Consider the following 17856-nt stretch of genomic DNA (forward strand, 5'->3'; position numbering starts at 1 on the left):
CATCCTTATGCTTTGAAAACAATATTGCATTTCCGGTTAACCGTCTCAATGTTCGATGAGGTGAAAAATTAGACACCAACAAAAAGCTACGTATTATTCAATGTTATAAAAGAAAATCCTAGCTAATAGGAGTATTAACAATAATCATTCAACTTATACTATATTCTACAACTACCTTCATTTATTTTTGGGTTAAATGGCCAAAAAAACGAAAAGTAACTCGAAAAATTCGACTCCAGTGAATGACGTACCAGTAGCTGCTGGTAAAAAGAAGGCAAAAGGAAAAAAGGGACAAGAACAAGAGCCAGAAGATGACAAAAGGGCCAAGCAACAAAGTAATAGAGCAAAGGTAACATCCACAGCGAGCTGGACAGGTAAGTTACCTCACACAATCTTACACGAAACTTGTCAGAAACGGAAATGGAATAAGGTAGAATATGATATGAAAAAAATAGGTGATAAGGGTTTCATTGCCATTGCAGTTTTGTCGTTTACTGACCCAAAGACAAAAGAAACATTAACCACAAGAATGAGCGATCCGACGTATGATAAAGCTTCAGGAAAAGGCATTGTTATTCCTCAAGAAACTCCAGTTGAAGCTAGACACATAGCTTCCACTATTGCGCTATATCGCGTTGCATATAACACTAACCTGCACATGATGCTTCCGCCAAATCATAGAAAAACATGGTACGCCCTCGATGACTTTCGCAAGGACAACCTAAAAACGAACGAAAAGCGTATAAACAAATTATTTGATCTTGATCCCTTCAAGACAATGGTGGAAGATAGGAAGCTCAAACTCCAACGTGAAAAGGACCAAGCTGCACAGAATAACCAAGCACAGAAAGAACAAGTTGCACAAACTATCCTATCCAGCCATAGCGGACTTTCTTCCTCCCGAAAGAATCCGAAAGAGAGAAAATCAACATCCCATAAACACTCACACAATCCTTCATTAGTACGGTTTCCAAAAAAAGTTTGGGAAAATTCTATATTCGTCGACCTTGATGAATCTTCTAGACAACTGATAGAAACCTCATTGAAAGAAAAAATTGATTGGCAAAATAAAAAAATTACCCATAACAATAACACGATCACTGAGGATCGGGAAGATCTTAAGGCAAAATTGTTAACTTTACAATTCAGGCCAAAGCACGTAGAGGAGGCCATGCTTTATAAAGATCCATTGTCTTTCTTATTGTTTAACTTACCAGAAGATGATTTGCCACCATTTTTTCATAAGAAGAAAGGTGATACAAAAAACAAGGTTGAAATATCGAATCTACCCTTATCGACTAGAATGATCATTGAGCGTTTAACAGAAATTGGCGTCTCCTCAGATGAGGCTTTATTGGCTTTACAACAAAATGATATGAATGAAAATGAAGCAGCTGGGTTCTTGACGAGGGAAAATTTACCAACTTTAAATAACAATACAAATGAAACTGTATCGGAAACAGAATCTATAGAATGTTGGAATCAAGAGCTAGAGAGCCTAGAAAGCATTTATGAGGGCTGCGTGATGGACACCAAGGAAAATTCTCACTACACGCTCAACTTAATCGAAAAACTCAAGATAAAATTGAAAGTATATAGAACCAAAAATTATCCTGCATCTTTGCCTGGAATTGTAGTTTCAACTTTTGATAAAAATTACAAACTACCTGATTATATTAAAAAGCAAATACTAACCAAGTTATTGCACTATCTCCAAGAAGGCAATCTAATAGGTGATATGTTAGTATATCATATTTATGAATGGTTAAAAGACAATATATTCGAGATAATTGATAACCCTGGCCCATTAGTTCCAGAATTAGACTCGAAGAGTACAATAAACAAGAGAAACATTCCAAACGGTAAGAAAAATACAAACAATTCTAGTTCAAGAAAATTTGTAAAGAATACCATCTCTGAAGACATGCTTTGTGTTTTAAAGGAAGAATATATAAAAAGGATTAAAAGCCCTGAATACAAAAATATGCAGTTAATCAGAGAACAACTGCCTGCTTGGAAGAAGCAAAAAGTTATTATAGATATTATCAATAAAAATGAGGTTGTATTGATTACTGGTGAAACAGGTTCGGGTAAATCCACTCAAGTCGTTCAGTTTGTTTTAGATTTCCTACAGAGGGAAGAAAGCGATTTTGGTAAAACTAGAATCGTATGTACACAACCTAGAAGAATCTCCGCTATTGGGCTTGCTGAACGTGTTTCCGATGAACGCTGTGTAGCTTGTGGTGATGAGGTGGGTTACGTAATAAGGGGTGTTAATAAAACCAAAGCTTTCACACGGATCAAGTTCATGACCACGGGTGTTCTTGTTAGGTTGTTACAAAATGCCAGGACGATGTTGGAAGATACAATCGTTGTTATTGATGAAGTCCATGAACGTTCCATTGATACGGATTTGATTGTGACATTAATGAAGAATCTCCTACACAAAGTTCGTGGAATGAAAATTGTTCTAATGAGTGCTACAGTCAACGTTGATCTGTTCAAAAAATTCTTTCCAGGATTAGCAACATGTCACATCGAAGGACGTACTTTTCCTATCACAGATTATTTCTTGGAAGATATTCTGGATGACCTGGACTTCAAAATCAAGAGAGAAAAGGCGTTATATTATGGTGATGATGATAACGCTGATGAAAGAAGTAATGACGACCAGTATTTGAAGCCAAGGGCAGATTCTAAGTTTTTTTCTTCTGGGCAAATTAATTATGATTTGCTTTGCCAAGTTGTAGAGCACGTAGATAAACGCCTGAAAGATGCTGACAACAACGGATCCATTATCGTTTTCTTACCTGGTGTGGGCGAAATTAATAAGTGCTGCAATTTGCTGGCTAATAAAACAAATGGAGTTGATTTTATAGTATTGCCCTTGCATTCAGCTCTAACTCCTGAGGACCAAAAAAGGGTATTTAAAAAATATCACAGAAAGAGAAAAGTTGTTGTATCTACAAATATTGCTGAAACTTCTATTACTATAGATGACTGTGTCGCAACTATTGACACTGGCCGTGCCAAATCGATGTTCTATAATCCAAAGGATAATACTACAAAACTGATTGAGTCATTTATTTCAAAAGCTGAAGTTAAACAACGTAGAGGCCGTGCTGGTAGAGTGCGTGAAGGTTTATCTTACAAGTTATTTTCTAAAAATTTGTACGAAAACGACATGATACCAATGCCAATCCCAGAAATTAAAAGAATCCCATTAGAATCGCTTTATTTATCTGTTAAAGCCATGGGCGTAAAAGACGTTAAGGCGTTTTTGAGTACAGCTTTGGATGCCCCTCCTTTGCCAGCTTTACAGAAGGCAGAAAGGATCCTAACAACGGTAGGACTTGTAGATGAGTTCGACAAGTCGCTCACACAACTAGGTCAATTTATCAGTTTGATGCCTGTTATGGATAGTAAGCATGGTAAATTGCTAATTTACGGTATTTTGTTTGGTTGTACGGATATTTGTGTTTTACTTGTCTCGATACTCGGTATTGGAGCTTTGCCCTTTATCGGAGGTTTTGAAAATAGAGAAAAAATAAAGAGGGTGCTATGCAAATATGAAAGTCGTGGGGATTTATTCGCAGTATTGGAAGTTGTCAAAGGTTACTTGAAAATCAAAGATCCAACCACCAAAAGAAAATACTTGAGGGACCATTTACTTTCCTATAACAAAATTAATGAAATCAAATCATCAAGAGCCCAATACTATTCTATTTTGAAAGATGTAGGCTTTCTACCGATGGGTTATAAAGCTGGAAACATCTCTGATTTGAATAGAAACGAGCGAAATTTTGATATCCTAAGGGCCATTCTCACAGGAGCATTCTATCCACACGTAGCCAGGGTTCAGCTGCCAGATGTAAAATATTTATCAACAAGTTCTGGGGCAGTAGAAAAGGATCCTGAAGCCAAAATGATCAAATACTGGATTAGAAGCGAAGAGTATCAAGACAAATTGGAAGAATATAAGACAAATAATTCGCAAGAAACGCAAAAAGTTGATTTGGAAGATTTGCCGTTACCTGCTACCAGGGCATTCATTCATCCAAGTTCCGTTTTGTTTTCAACCAATTCAGTAAACTTGGAAGACGCTAAATTACTCTCTGAAATAGAAGGTCCAATTTCTCGTCAGTCCAAAATACCAACCGTTGTAAGATATCCATTTGTGTTGTTTACCACATCTCAAGTTACTAACAAGTTGTATTTGAGAGACTTAACCCCAACTACCACATTGTCATTACTATTATTCGGCGGGGCGATCTCTTATGATATTGGAGGTACTATTCATTCACCGGGCATTATTGTTGACAATTGGCTCCCAATTAGGACCTGGTGTAAGAATGGTGTTTTGATCAAGGAATTGAGAACACAACTTGATGAGGCCATAAGAAAGAAGTTAGAAAGTCCCGATTATGCTAAAAAATCTCAAATTGATAATTCTGACGCTGATAAAACTCTAAAAATTGTTGAAAAAATTGTAGCTTCCGAGCAATAGTAACTTAATCCCACTGTAGTCCCTGTATAGTAATTACCATCTTCATTTCCGAAAAGGATTTTTTTTTTTTTTTGACTTATAGAATATCACAAAGTATAAAAGACTAACATAAAAAGTGAAGATTTTCAAAATTATTACGATCGCCTTTTTTCTCTTCGTTGAATAGGAACTAAAATCTCATAGACTATACACAGTACATTTGTCTTCGTCATCGCCTAAAGATCTAGTAGCGCTGCCAAAGTAAGAAAAATTAAAAAAAAGAAAAGTAATGAAGGATGCGAGGTTCGAACTCGCGCGGACAACCGTCCAACAGATCTTAAGTCTGCCGCCTTAGACCACTCGGCCAACCCTCCATCAATAATGTGAATGATGGAGAATAAATTATTACAACACCAAAGAAATACATAATATACTGAAAACCAACTAACCTACATCTTATGGGAGTGAAATTCTAATATCATCTCTCTAGTAGTATAATATCACATGCGGTGTAAGAAGATGACATAAATATTGAGAAACAGTCATCAAATTTAGTGGAAGCTGAAATGCAAGAATTGATAATGTAATAAGATAATGAATGACAACGTATAAAAGGAAAGAAGATAAAGTAATAACATTATGTTGAACTATCGATTCCCTTTTGTGGATTCCAATATCCTCGAGGAGAACTTCCAGTACAATCTGTACACCTAATATTATAGCCTTTAGCAACAATGGAATCCCAACAATCGTCCAATTATTCACGTATTTCTCACTTATAAGGCCAATATAAAAGGGCTTCATCAATTTAACTGAAGTTGAAATACAACGGTAGATGATGTAATGGGATCGTTGGATGGCGGCATATGAAAAGGAGGAGAAAAAACCATAATATTGCATTGGAATGCTGATTCCCTTTTAAGGATCGCCAAATCCGCAAGAATGAATGATCAATGTATCATACACACATACCGTTTTTCCCCTAATCAAAAGCGTAAGTGTTACACCCATCTAACCGCTAGAGTCATTTCATAGCTCTCCTGACTTCCATTAAATATAGCTTCTGAACGTGGGTTGAAAAGGCTTCAATTTCAATGTTTTTGTCAGTTAACTATGAAAAAATTAGGGCTGTCACCTTTAGAAAATAAGCCACCAAGATATTCCTCTGTCATCACATAGTTTTACATGTAGGCGATACTAGTTTAACTGTCCTTCGGCGTCAACTTTTTTTTTTTCGAGAATAGTTGCAGAGTCAAATTTCATTATTCGGAGAATTCCGATGAATCGGCATCGTCAGAGAAGGTATATAAGAAGAGATAAACACCTTTGAAAGATAGCACATACTTCGACAGGGTACTGGAAGCCAACACGTCACGTAGCTAATATTGAAAAATAAAATGGTACAAGAAATAAATTTAGGTTTGACATGTGATATGCATGTTCATGTAAGAGAAGGTGCGATGTGTGAACTAGTCACCCCCAAGATTAGAGATGGCGGAGTTTCAGTAGCTTACATCATGCCAAATTTACAGCCTCCAATTACCACACTGGATAGAGTGATTGAATACAAAAAAACACTACAAAAATTAGCTCCTAAGACTACCTTTCTAATGAGTTTTTATCTTTCTAAAGACTTGACTCCAGATTTAATCCATGAAGCCGCCCAGCAACATGCAATTCGTGGAGTAAAATGCTATCCAGCAGGAGTAACAACAAATTCGGCTGCTGGGGTGGATCCAAATGATTTCAGTGCTTTTTACCCAATTTTCAAGGCTATGGAAGAAGAGAACCTGATATTAAACTTGCATGGAGAAAAACCTTCTGTTCATGAGGGAGACGAAGAGCCTATTCATGTATTGAATGCAGAGGAAGCCTTTTTACCGGCCTTGAGAAAATTGCATGATGACTTCCCAAACTTGAAAATAATTTTAGAGCATTGCACTAGCGAGTCGGCAATAAAGACAATTGAGGATATAAATAAGAACGTAAAGAAAGCTGCTGACGTAAGAGTTGCCGCTACATTGACGGCTCATCACCTCTTTTTAACAATTGATGATTGGGCTGGAAATCCGGTAAATTTTTGCAAACCTGTTGCAAAACTTCCAAATGATAAAAAAGCCTTAATCAAAGCTGCAGTATCAGGGAAGCCATATTTTTTCTTTGGATCTGATTCAGCTCCTCATCCCGTACAAAATAAAGCCAAGTACAAGGGTGTTTGCGCCGGAGTCTACTCACAATCCTTTGCGATCCCTTATATCGCCCAAGTTTTTGAAGAGCAAAATGCTTTAGAGAACTTAAAAGGCTTTGTTTCTGACTTTGGAATTTCTTTTTACGAGGTTATAGATAACGAAGTTGCTTCTTTAGATAAGGCGATATTATTCAAGAGTGAACAAGTTGTCCCTCAGTCTATAAGCGATGGCAAAGAAATAAGTATCATCCCATTTAAAGCTGGCGATAAACTAAGCTGGTCAGTGAGATGGGAACCTCGTTGATATGCAACAATATGTAGACTCACTTGAGAGTATAGACTGTACATACATATTTATGGGAAAAATAAAGTAACCTTCCAATAGAAGTTGTAGATGCCATTTCCATGCCTATTGTTATGATCCGTATCTCTTTACAGATGCTCACAGCCAAAATTGCCGACGTGGCATTTTTTCTTTTGGAGTTTTATTTGTCAAAAAATGCTAGAATCTTGACTTAATCTTGCATATTAACATCCACATCTTGGGCTTTTTGTTTTTCGTCATGACTTTCTTCCTCATTATCACTTTCACCACCGTTATTCAGCACTTCAATCATCTTGTCATAAATTTCTTTATCTTTCGCACTCAATTCATTTAGAGGCAAGTTACCTGAACTCTTCTCTTGTAACCAAAAGAAGTACATTTCGTTAGATGAAAAAACTAAAGCAAATATTCTGCCACTCTTAGTGGATTTTATCGGAACCCACATCGTTTCTCCTGGAATCAAAATTAAAGAGATAGGATCAAGCTCTCTTCCAACTGGCTTTTCCGTAGGACGCCACTCAAAATCCCAAAATCCTAATTCTTCTTCTTCATTTGGTTTGATCTCGATCTCACCCTGAACTGGAATTGGCGTACATAGACGGGAGTCTTCGTTATATTCACAAAAACCAGCCCTAAACTTAATTACAGTTGAACTCATACTTGTCAACGCTATATTATGAAACCAAACTCACCGGCCACTTGAGTAGTTTTTTGACGCCCTTATAGAACCTAATCTATTGGACATAGTAAAGTAATTAGTAGCAAAGCTTTCGCCACCTCGGTAAACACAGATCACGTAATACGGAAGAATTTTAACTGAAATATATCAATAACGTATATCAAGGAGGGGATGGCCTGGTGAATTGGAAATTATATAATTGATTTAAGCAACCGGTTGCGCACCGCTCCAGTTTAATACTACTTCAATTGAAATTATAAAGGGCCAAAAATTAGTCATATAGAACAAGAATCGTGTTTTTCAGGGAGAATAACATTACAATGTCACAACAGGATTCACAGCGCTGGCTGCCCACAGATCGGCTAATATATGGTGTGCTTGTCAAATCTTTCCTCCCCTTGCAACGGTACCCTGAACTGGTATATGAGAACAGTAACTATGCAAACGTTTATGTGGGTGCTGAAATTTACGTTTTCGAAGAATCTGTGGATAGAAAATGGTGCAGAGCGTACCAGTGTCTACGACCTTTTCCTGAAGAATTCATATCGAATATGAATTCAGCGAATGATGTTCTGCCAGACGTGAAACCAAAAGTAGTAGTTTTTCCTAGAAAGTTCGTTCACTTTGAACCCGAAAAGGCTGTCAGCACAATGCCATTTTTTAAAGCGCCCAGTGCTGACGATTTCAAACCCTTGATTAGTAAAGAATGTGAGTCCCGTTCATTTTGTGACAGCCTATATGTTAGTTCTACCGATGATATATCAACTGGTAAACCAAGAAAGACACCGAGACCTCCGTTTCCTTTCTTCAGGTACCAAAAGAGGTCTTTTAAAGACGAAATGGGTCCTATATTATCTCTTATTTCGTCGCATGTTTACTCCATGTACTCAATCGGAGAGTTTTCTATATATAGAAAAATGATAAAGCTGTATTATGATTTGGACACTATACGATTTCGGTTATCTATGAATTTAACAACAGAGACTGAGAAAATCAACCTGATAAGAGCAGCAACATCCTTGCGAACCAAAATCGCAAAGTTTTTGTCTTCTACATACAGGAAGAATAAACTAATCGCTAACTCTACTCCAAGAAACCCGGATCCATATGGTTTTGAAGGAATTTTTGCCAGGGATATTGATACTGGCGAATTACTTTCGTACGAGATCGACAAACTTAGAACTTTAGTGTCATCTTCTATGCTTTGTGGTTTAACTAATAGCTTTCCTACTATACCTGTAGTAGAATCTGAGGATGAATCCTCGTCTAACGGAATATTTGGCACGGTTAGGTCGAGCATTTTGGTTAACTTGAAAGATCTGGCATGGGATCCCTCCATATCAAATCCCAAATATCAAGATCTTTCTATTTGTGTATACTTAAGGACTAAAGAAGAAGTTTTAACAGAATCTTTTACCATGACGAAGTCGTCCGATATGGAGGCAGCCCTAGATGAAATACCTGCAATGCTATTCAAAAACATTTTAGAAACGATAATGCATAAAAATAAAGTATACTTGGTAGTAGTACTGAAGGAAACAATAGCGATTACAACAGAAACTGCTCCGGAGATTTCATCCTACAATATATCGACCCAAGAGTCAAGTTCACATTCCCCATTTTCTCCGTTTAATTCATCCGCTGAGAATAAAATTGACCACGTGAAAAAGGGTTTAGCCGCTGGAGTTATTGACATATCTCCAGTGTTCAAATTTTATAACGGTCCATCAGTTGCAAATAAAGCTCAAAGGTTTAATCTTTATCTCTATAGCTCTGACTCTTCAGATTCGCATCATCTTAATCCTTCAAAAGATACGGATTTGGGTTGGGGCGGTTTAATTAATAAAATCATAAAAGATTCTTCGGAAGGTGTGTCTGTGAATCCTAGGGCTGTTTCTTTATCGGTAACTGTAAAGGAAATTATAGGCAAACAAGAAGCGGAGAAAGTACTCTCCACGTCTTTAGTACCGATAAGATGTATTCCCACATACTTTTATGATACCATGTTTAGTCAAGCAGAGAGAATTTATCTGAGCTTGGGCAGGGTGTCACTTTGTGGGCTTGCTTCAGCAGATACAAATATAGAAAACGTTACGGTTCAAATATCCTGTAGGAATAAAGCTGTGAAGTTTTGCAAAAATAAGCTTGAAGAGAGATCTGGGGACTGGAAATTCGTTTCAGTGCGCCCGAATGAGAGCATAGGGGAATCAATTAGGATAGAAGGGGTAGAGAACATGAACGAGGACGAAACATTGAGGGTGCTCGTATATTTGAACGGATTTTTGATGGCAAAATCAAACATACATATCAAGAAAAAGAACGAAATCATAGAATATAGAAAAGGTACCGTATTCCAGATAATGTCGTCTAAATCAGTACCTTTGATTCACTTAGAACTTGAAGCATCATATTTTGGTCGGAAATACAATATCAATCCCGCCATTGCAAATTTCCTGATCCTCCAAACCAAGAATGTTGAATTCGACCAGCAACTTAAAAAACATTACGCAGTTACATTGAAGAACCTGAACAACGTTTCATTTAAAGATTTGCTAAAACATTTTGACACAATTTTAGCACATTATTTGTTGCTTCTTGAATTGGTAAATGAAGCTGCTGATAAAAAAGGTCTTTCTCCAAGTTTACCCAGTATTGTATTCAGTGAATTCGTCAAGTTTTTAAACTTAATGTTAACACACCAAGAAAATTCTAGGTATTGGTTCAATAGGCTATACAAAAAAGTTCTGTCAAAGGAGTTAGAATGCCCTAATGTTGCACCGACACTAATAAAACATATGACAATAATCTTTGATAGGAGTCATTCTTCTTGGACTAGAACAGGAACAGCTGTCTGTCGAACCATTCTATACCTAATCGTACTGGCAATCGGTTCGTCTCATTCGGACGAAATGCCTAATTTCAGGGAGTTTTTTAGAAGCTTGCACAAATTTTTGATGCTTCCTGATGAGCCGATAATGGCGGACCAAATTTTGTTAATAGAAAGCTTTCCCTCTATGCTAGAAACAATGACTAATCATTGTAAGGTGGACGACTTGGTTCGTTTTGCGATCGAATTGTTTGAATGTTGCCAGGAAAAAGAAATAAATCAAAAAATGTACTCCAAAACTCTCTCAATTCGAGAAGAAGAGTACTTGAATGCAAAGTTTACTTGCCTGTTGAAATTGATTAACAAGAAGGTTTTGCGAAGGTATTTAACCACTACGGAATCTGTAGATAAACTGAGGTTGCAATTTTTATCTAAAACCCTTGAATGGGTACTTACACCGTATGCTCCAGGTGATGATAAACGTTTTCATGTAGAATCCTTGCGCTTAGTTAATTCAGTTTTGATTACAATAATCGAGGATTACAAACTTGACATGTTACAAAGAAACCTGATAAGATTACTACCATATTTATGTAAATCCTTCGTTCATTTAAGAAGATACTGTAAAAAAGCGCGTTTAATGAGGCCTCGAAGAGTCTTTACCGTGCTTTTTCCCAAAGAGATACCATGTAACTATATTCCGGTCGATTCCATAGTGAATGATGAAGTAGTTGTAGAGGTTCTTCTTGAACTGGCCATCATAATTTGTGAAATAGCGAAAATTGCATCACAAACGTTTGCCTCATATCGATCTTTCAGTGAAATCATAAATTTGTGCGATAAAGATACTCTTTTCCAATCCAGTTTTTATTCACGGCAAATCACGGATGAACATGTTTACACAATAACCAAAACAGTTTTTTTGTTTTTTAAACAAGATTGGTTCCCGGGAATGAAGTGGCTTGGTGTATCAGCGTTATTAGGAAGATCATCCCTAATATTGCTCAGTTTATGCAAGGACTACATCATAAAAAATAATTCACCTTCTTTATCAAAGGAGTCTGAAAATCGAGTCGATATGCGACTCTGGGCAGAATACGTAAAAGTCATACTACTAGTTTCAAATCATAAAAGTGCCTCCTTGACAAAGTTAGCTATCACTCCACGTAAGGCTGTTTATTTGATATCGGGCGACCTAAAGAAAATTTCAGCATATATCCTAAATGACTGTTGGGATGCCTTAGCCACTGGGCACTATAATGCCACTTACGCTAAAAAGTATGGTTTGGGGGCCTTGAGTGATTGCCAATTTGAACTGTTCGTTCATAATCAATTTTTGATACGTGAGATTTTTATCTTTGCTTTCCATAGACATATTGACGCAACAAGGATTTGTTGCAAAATATTATGGGGATTGGGGTTGAATTTTTGGAGGATATTTGGATCCTTGCAACCAGCAGTGAACGCATGTATTCCGGAACTATTCAGCGCATACCAAATCGGGAAGCTTCGTTTAAATGACTATGAATTAGAAAGATTTGTTTCTTGCTTGTTTTTTATGATGCATGTTCCGGATTCTGACACTTTCTTCCCTCCTTGCATGGACTTTTTAAGAGATTTACTTGGTTTTTTGCATATTGTGAATGAAATCTACAAAATACCCAATCAAGAGGAGTTTGATGATGATCGAACTGCACGCCACATAGAGATGTTTGAGTACTTGCTAGAAGCGAACAGACCAGAATTGTTCCATAAAATGATTTATGATTTGTTTATCCATTTTATTCAGAAAAAAGACTTTGTTCAAGCAGCTTTGAGTCTGGAACTCTTGGCAGGTACATACGCATGGGACTCTAATGATACTCTTGAGGCAATATCCTTTCCGCCGTTGCCCGAACAATCTTCATTTGAGAGAAAGGAATATCTGCTTAAGGAATCCGCAAGAAACTTTTCGAGGGGCCAAAAACCAGAGAAAGCTTTAGCTGTATACAAGGACTTGATTAAAGCGTACGACGAGATTAATTATGATTTAAACGGGCTGGCCTTTGTACATGACCAGATAGCGGGTATTTATACAAGGTTACAGTCCATTGATAGACTGGTGCCAACGTATTTTAAAATTTCTTTCATGGGATTTGGTTTTCCAAAATCATTGAGAAATAAATCGTTCGTCTTCGAGGGTCTTCCATTTGAACACATAACGTCCATGCATGACAGACTTTTACGAAGCTATCATGGATCAAACATTGTACACTCACAAGAAGAAGTGGATATGTTATTGATGAATCCTCCCATGGGAAAATACATTCATGTGGCTTCCGTCGAACCGTGCTTAAGTATATCAGATAACTACAATAGCAGTGACAAAAAAAGCTCAATCAACAACAAAGTACGCATGTACATTGAGAATAGAAATTTGAGGACCTTCAGTAATTCTCGACGTTTGCCAGGCGCAAAAGGAGTTACTGATCTGTGGGTGGAGGAATATACATATCACACTATGAATACTTTTCCAACATTAATGAATAGATCAGAAATTGTAAAGATTACGAAGAGCAAACTTTCGCCGCTTGAAAATGCAATTCGTTCCTTACAAGTTAAGATACAGGAGTTATATGGGCTTGAAAATATGTGTAATAAAACTTTGAAAGACCACGGTGATGTGAACGATCTATTTAGTGAGCTTTCTACGAATATAACGGGAACAATATCAGCTCCAGTTAATGGAGGTATATCACAGTACAAGGCTTTTCTAGAATCCTCCATATCGAAGCAATTTAGTACTGAGGATTTAGCAAGACTAACGCTAGCTTTTGACGAACTTGTTGCGGTATTAGGCCGCTGTCTAACGTTGCATGCAGAATTGTTACCGTCAAAGGAACTAAAACCATCACATGACCTTCTAGTGCGTCTTTTTGAAGAGAATTTTGCTGAAGAAATAGAAAGATATAGTCGTACTATCAGCGAGACCAATCCTGGCAGGAACAAAATGATTACCGCTCGAATAATTTCGCCCAAGAACCCCAATAAAAAGGCAAGCTTTTCTGGAAGGGATCATCACACCTCAGGATCCAATCACAGCCAATTTGTATTGGAACACAGCGACTCATTTGGCCCAAACAGTTTACTTTTTGGAAAATATTTAACAAGAACGTTATCCCACTCGTCCACTACGAGCAGCTTGGATAAAAGTGGAATTGCTTCCGGCACTTCAAGCACCTTCTTAGCAGGGCCACAGCCAAATACCAGCGCTGAGCTACAACACAAGTATGATCACTCACATTCCGGATAACAAATGTCGCAAAATTGTTCACTATAGAATATACGCATATGTAATCATTTATTTATTCATCCATGGCTTTTATTTGTAAACACATTTATTTCGGGCGGCATTGGCCACATTGTACGAAAAGAGGACATACTTTTTCCATATCAAAGTGAAGAACACAGTGACATGTTGCCTCAGTTCTCCTTCAAATACTCCTGAAATGATAAGGAATTGGCATATTGTGGATAAAATTAATGAACTATTGCACTGTATCGTCCCCCCTCCCTTGTCTAAGGATCCTTAACGTCGTAATTTAGTGTGTATAAGGAAGAAAAATCGTCAATTTTACTGGGCCAGATTGTCTCAGGAAGGTAAGTTCCGTTTTCCGCTATAAAATTCTGACGTTCTTCCTGGTCTTGGGCATCCAAATTCTGTAATTGTTTTTCGCAATCTTTCAAGATAGTTTTCATCCTGTTTGCCACTTCCTTTCTCCGCTTTGCTTCCAGAACCAAATTACCGTAGCTCTCTTCAAAATTATCATAAAATTCACAAAGTTCCTTTGTTGTTTGAATATCTTGTCTACAGGAATTCTTGAAGGTGTCAATGAGATTGGAAATATCTTTAAAGATTAATAAATATTCTAGATTTCGATTGAAATCATCTATTATTTCAGAAACTTCGCTGTGTATTTCAGTCTTTTCGTTTATTTTTGTTTGTAAGAATTGACCCAAGTTGAGTATTGATTTGTCCACATCGTCAATTATCTCATGCAGGGTTTTAGATATGTTGTATAATTCTTGATCGTCACCTTGTACCACCTTAAACAAGTCCTCACGTTCTTCGTTATCAATTTTTTTGTCTTGTAACAGTAGTGTCTTGTCAAAATGCTGTGTCAATGAATTCATTATTTCCGCTAAATCTTTTTCAAGATCCGTCAGTTCCTTGCTGAACTGCTCTGCCACATTTGTTTCCATCAGCTTATCTATGCCAAATTTACTTTGGAATCTTTGGGTTATGCCCGTTAATTTGGTATCGATCAGCTCCTTGTTAACTTTCCTAACCATATTCTCGTATTGAAGCTTAATGTTTTCAATTTGACGCTGAATCACTGGTACCTCCTTCAGTTTGTCATGCAATAAGTCAACGTTGTCCCTCGAGATGTAGTCCCCTAATTTGGAGGGATCTGTATTATCTTTATCTGTCATGATTAACTCGTTTACTATACCATCCAACCTTTTTACTTTAGAAGTGATTTCGTGTTGCCAGTAATTCATCTCATCAACCAGGACCACTAGGATAACTTGATTCCATTGTTTCTGAATTAGCTTCTTCCCAATACCTTCCCTTAAAATAGCATAAAGAAACTTTCCTTGCTGTCTGAGGCCAACAATTAGAAAATTGAGCTTTGAAATACTCAACTGCCAAGACGACAATTTTTTTTTAATATCTACGATCCTTAAATTAGCACTTGAACATAAAAGTTGAGCATCGGTCAACGTTTTTCTAGCATTATTAACAAACTTTGTAACATCTCCTTCGTTCATAGGTATCAAGTAGTTTGATATTATTCTCACACTGTCAATTTATTGTAGATTTATGTTACTTTCAAATAATTATCAAGTTAGGGATATCTTGCAATTTTTAATTCTGGGCCATAGAGCGCGTATCTAGTATTTACATTTTATTAAAACAATAACAAAATTCCTAATTTCGACGGCAATATGAGCAAGAGAGAACAAAAAACTTCAACCTCACTACGTTGAAACATGGAGGAATCGAATTCGAACACAGATGAAAAGTCCTTTTTCAAAAAAAGAAGAGTCGATCCCTATAATTATAGCGATGAGGAAGATGATGAATCAGTCATAGGTAGTGACACGGCATACGCCAATGATGCCTTGAAAACGAGTAATGGTAGCGTCCCAATGATCTCAAAATTGACAAAGACATACGGTATTGGGGCGAAGTTGCTTTCGAAGATGGGATATGTTGCGGGAAAAGGGCTTGGGAAGGACGGTTCCGGTATAGCTACACCAATAGAAACTCAAAGCCGACCTATGCATAATGCCGGTCTAGGAATGTTTTCAAAAACCATCACCAATAGCTATGACAGTGAAGATGAGGATCGCTTGAGCTCTGGTGATGAGGTGGTGGAAGGAGTAGAACAAGTCAAATTCAATAAAACCTCCACCGAAATTTTAGGCGAACGTCTGTTACATGATAGTGGCGATATGACTATAGTACAGACGCTGAGAGAGTTGAGGATAGCAGGGGTACAATTACCTGATAAGATCTTAAAAGAACTAGATCTTCTAAATACAGTACCAAAGTCGAAAAAGGACGCGTTTGTGGAGTCATTGCAAGAACTGCTAGGTATTGAAAGAAGTTTGGAAACTATTCGTCAGCGCACCTCTCCGTTAGAAGTGCAAATCAGAGAATATGATGGGCAACAGAGGCTCCTTTCCGAGTTGGAAGTTACTTTGAGGGACGAAAGTGGCCATATCTCCTTGTTTGATAAGATCAGTACTATTTTAAAATTATCCGATGACGAGCTCATAGACAGGTTAACGTCCACCTTATTGAGCAAAGAGTTATTAATAGAATTAGATGTGGATCATTTAGAAAACTCAAGTGACGTACTTAATGAATTAACACATATTATAGAGCTGCTGACGTATAGGATGGATACGGCGTCGAAATTTTTGAACAGGACACAAACAACAATATTTAAAATAATATATCCCAAACTTGAAAAATTCTGGAAAGGGTTTGATTTGACTAAATCTAAAATCGCCAGTACTATTACCTTACTGCTGGATTTCGAACAAGCGTTAAATTTTATTGAGTGTAGGGAGCATATTATGGAGGAATTTATCTATCCAAAGCTGTTACAGGCACTGGATAATTGGGAACTTTACGATCAAGAAGGACATGTTTCACCAAGAGTATGGGTCTTGGATTTTATGGTCCTGATTGATGATAAAGTCAAAGAAAAAATCGTGAACAAGATTGAAGCGAAATTTCTTACTTACTGTAAAAATTGGTACCACAGGGAATCATTTTGTATCACTAATGCTAATATTATATTTATTAGAGAACTCATCTGTGAAAAAAGGTATTACAGAATTTTATGTAAGGAGTTTCTTCCTAAATTTCTGGATGAGTTATGGGAAAGACATAACGAGCCTATATTTGAGCTAGAGGATTGGAAGGAAAAACAAGAAGAGGGAGAAAAAGATTCTGGATTCTTCTACTTTATGAAAAAACTGAGGAGTTATACCCATTATTTTCATCCGAAACAGTATGAATTGATGGTACGGGGAACTTTCAATAATATAAACAAAATCCTTTATCAATGGCATCTTTATAGTACAGTGAAGGACTTGCATAAGTCAAAATGGTGGCTTAATTGGCTGATGAATACGGTATTTGAAGACTCTTTACCAACAGGAATGGAACTATTGGAGGTCAGAAAAAGTTATACTATATTTGCCATGTCTGATAGACTCCACATTGATAAATCTACACTGGATGAAGATTTCGATCTGAGACTAGGTTTACGAAACTTGATGGAAACACAGGTGATCGACGATATCAATAGACTTGAACAGGTGCCTACTTATAGTATACAAAATATTCCGCTTGCGAAAGTTGGCAGTTCTTTTAAAGATGTGGTGGAAGACTACTGTTTGGAAAAAGGGTACTTGATCAGCAAAATACCGAATAGGTATACTCAACTGCCATATGGAAGAGATCGAGATTGTATAGTTCCTTTATTTGAGATCCGAAACGGGAGGAAGACAGTGGAAGTTGCTTTAAAACACGACATTCTTTGGGTGGAGGATTCTACTGGGACCTTTAAACCAATTTATTTATGGGCTCTTAACCTCTAGGGAAGTACTTATATAAAAGAGATGAAGTCAGGAATATTTTCAGATTAATATCGAAAAAATTAATTGATGGCGTTGTTTCGTCGAAATAAATAATAATTAAACCACCATCTTTTTACACAGTGAATTAATTCAAAGCAGGGCCAATCAAATCTCTCTATTTGATAAATGTTAGTATTCTGTCCCTGAGATC

The 17856-nt window shown here is 37.0% G+C and overlaps 6 protein-coding genes and 1 non-coding gene across 7 annotated transcripts; 4 read left to right on the plus strand and 3 right to left on the minus strand.

The window, feature by feature from the left end:
* Positions 1–196: 196 nt before the first annotated feature.
* On the plus strand, positions 197–4507 carry SPAR_L04240 (RNA helicase; the record flags this gene model as incomplete). Its single annotated transcript, XM_033912257.1, has 1 exon — positions 197–4507. One exon carries the CDS (start codon positions 197–199, stop codon positions 4505–4507), a length of 4311 nt encoding a protein of 1436 aa, XP_033768148.1.
* Positions 4508–4776: 269 nt separating this feature from the next.
* SPAR_Ltrna19L lies at positions 4777–4860 on the minus strand. The gene has a single exon. It is a non-coding gene; the product is annotated as a tRNA-Leu (tRNA).
* Positions 4861–5883: 1023 nt separating this feature from the next.
* Positions 5884–6978, plus strand: URA4 (dihydroorotase; the record flags this gene model as incomplete). The annotated part of the gene is made up of 1 exon (XM_033912258.1): positions 5884–6978. One exon carries the CDS (start codon positions 5884–5886, stop codon positions 6976–6978), a length of 1095 nt encoding a protein of 364 aa, XP_033768149.1.
* A 211-nt stretch (positions 6979–7189) lies between these two features.
* On the minus strand, positions 7190–7657 carry RPN13 (proteasome regulatory particle lid subunit RPN13; the record flags this gene model as incomplete). The annotated part of the gene is made up of 1 exon (XM_033912259.1): positions 7190–7657. One exon carries the CDS (start codon positions 7655–7657, stop codon positions 7190–7192), a length of 468 nt encoding a protein of 155 aa, XP_033768150.1.
* Positions 7658–7998: 341 nt separating this feature from the next.
* On the plus strand, positions 7999–13797 carry DCK1 (guanine nucleotide exchange factor DCK1; the record flags this gene model as incomplete). The annotated part of the gene is made up of 1 exon (XM_033912260.1): positions 7999–13797. One exon carries the CDS (start codon positions 7999–8001, stop codon positions 13795–13797), a length of 5799 nt encoding a protein of 1932 aa, XP_033768151.1.
* A 266-nt stretch (positions 13798–14063) lies between these two features.
* On the minus strand, positions 14064–15317 carry ATG17 (protein kinase regulatory subunit ATG17; the record flags this gene model as incomplete). Its single annotated transcript, XM_033912261.1, has 1 exon — positions 14064–15317. One exon carries the CDS (start codon positions 15315–15317, stop codon positions 14064–14066), a length of 1254 nt encoding a protein of 417 aa, XP_033768152.1.
* A 222-nt stretch (positions 15318–15539) lies between these two features.
* Positions 15540–17666, plus strand: SPP382 (mRNA splicing protein SPP382; the record flags this gene model as incomplete). The annotated part of the gene is made up of 1 exon (XM_033912262.1): positions 15540–17666. One exon carries the CDS (start codon positions 15540–15542, stop codon positions 17664–17666), a length of 2127 nt encoding a protein of 708 aa, XP_033768153.1.
* Positions 17667–17856: the final 190 nt, after the last annotated feature.

This window comes from Saccharomyces paradoxus, assembly GCF_002079055.1.
Source record: "Saccharomyces paradoxus strain CBS432 chromosome XII sequence".
Taxonomy (NCBI): Eukaryota; Fungi; Ascomycota; class Saccharomycetes; order Saccharomycetales; family Saccharomycetaceae; genus Saccharomyces; species Saccharomyces paradoxus.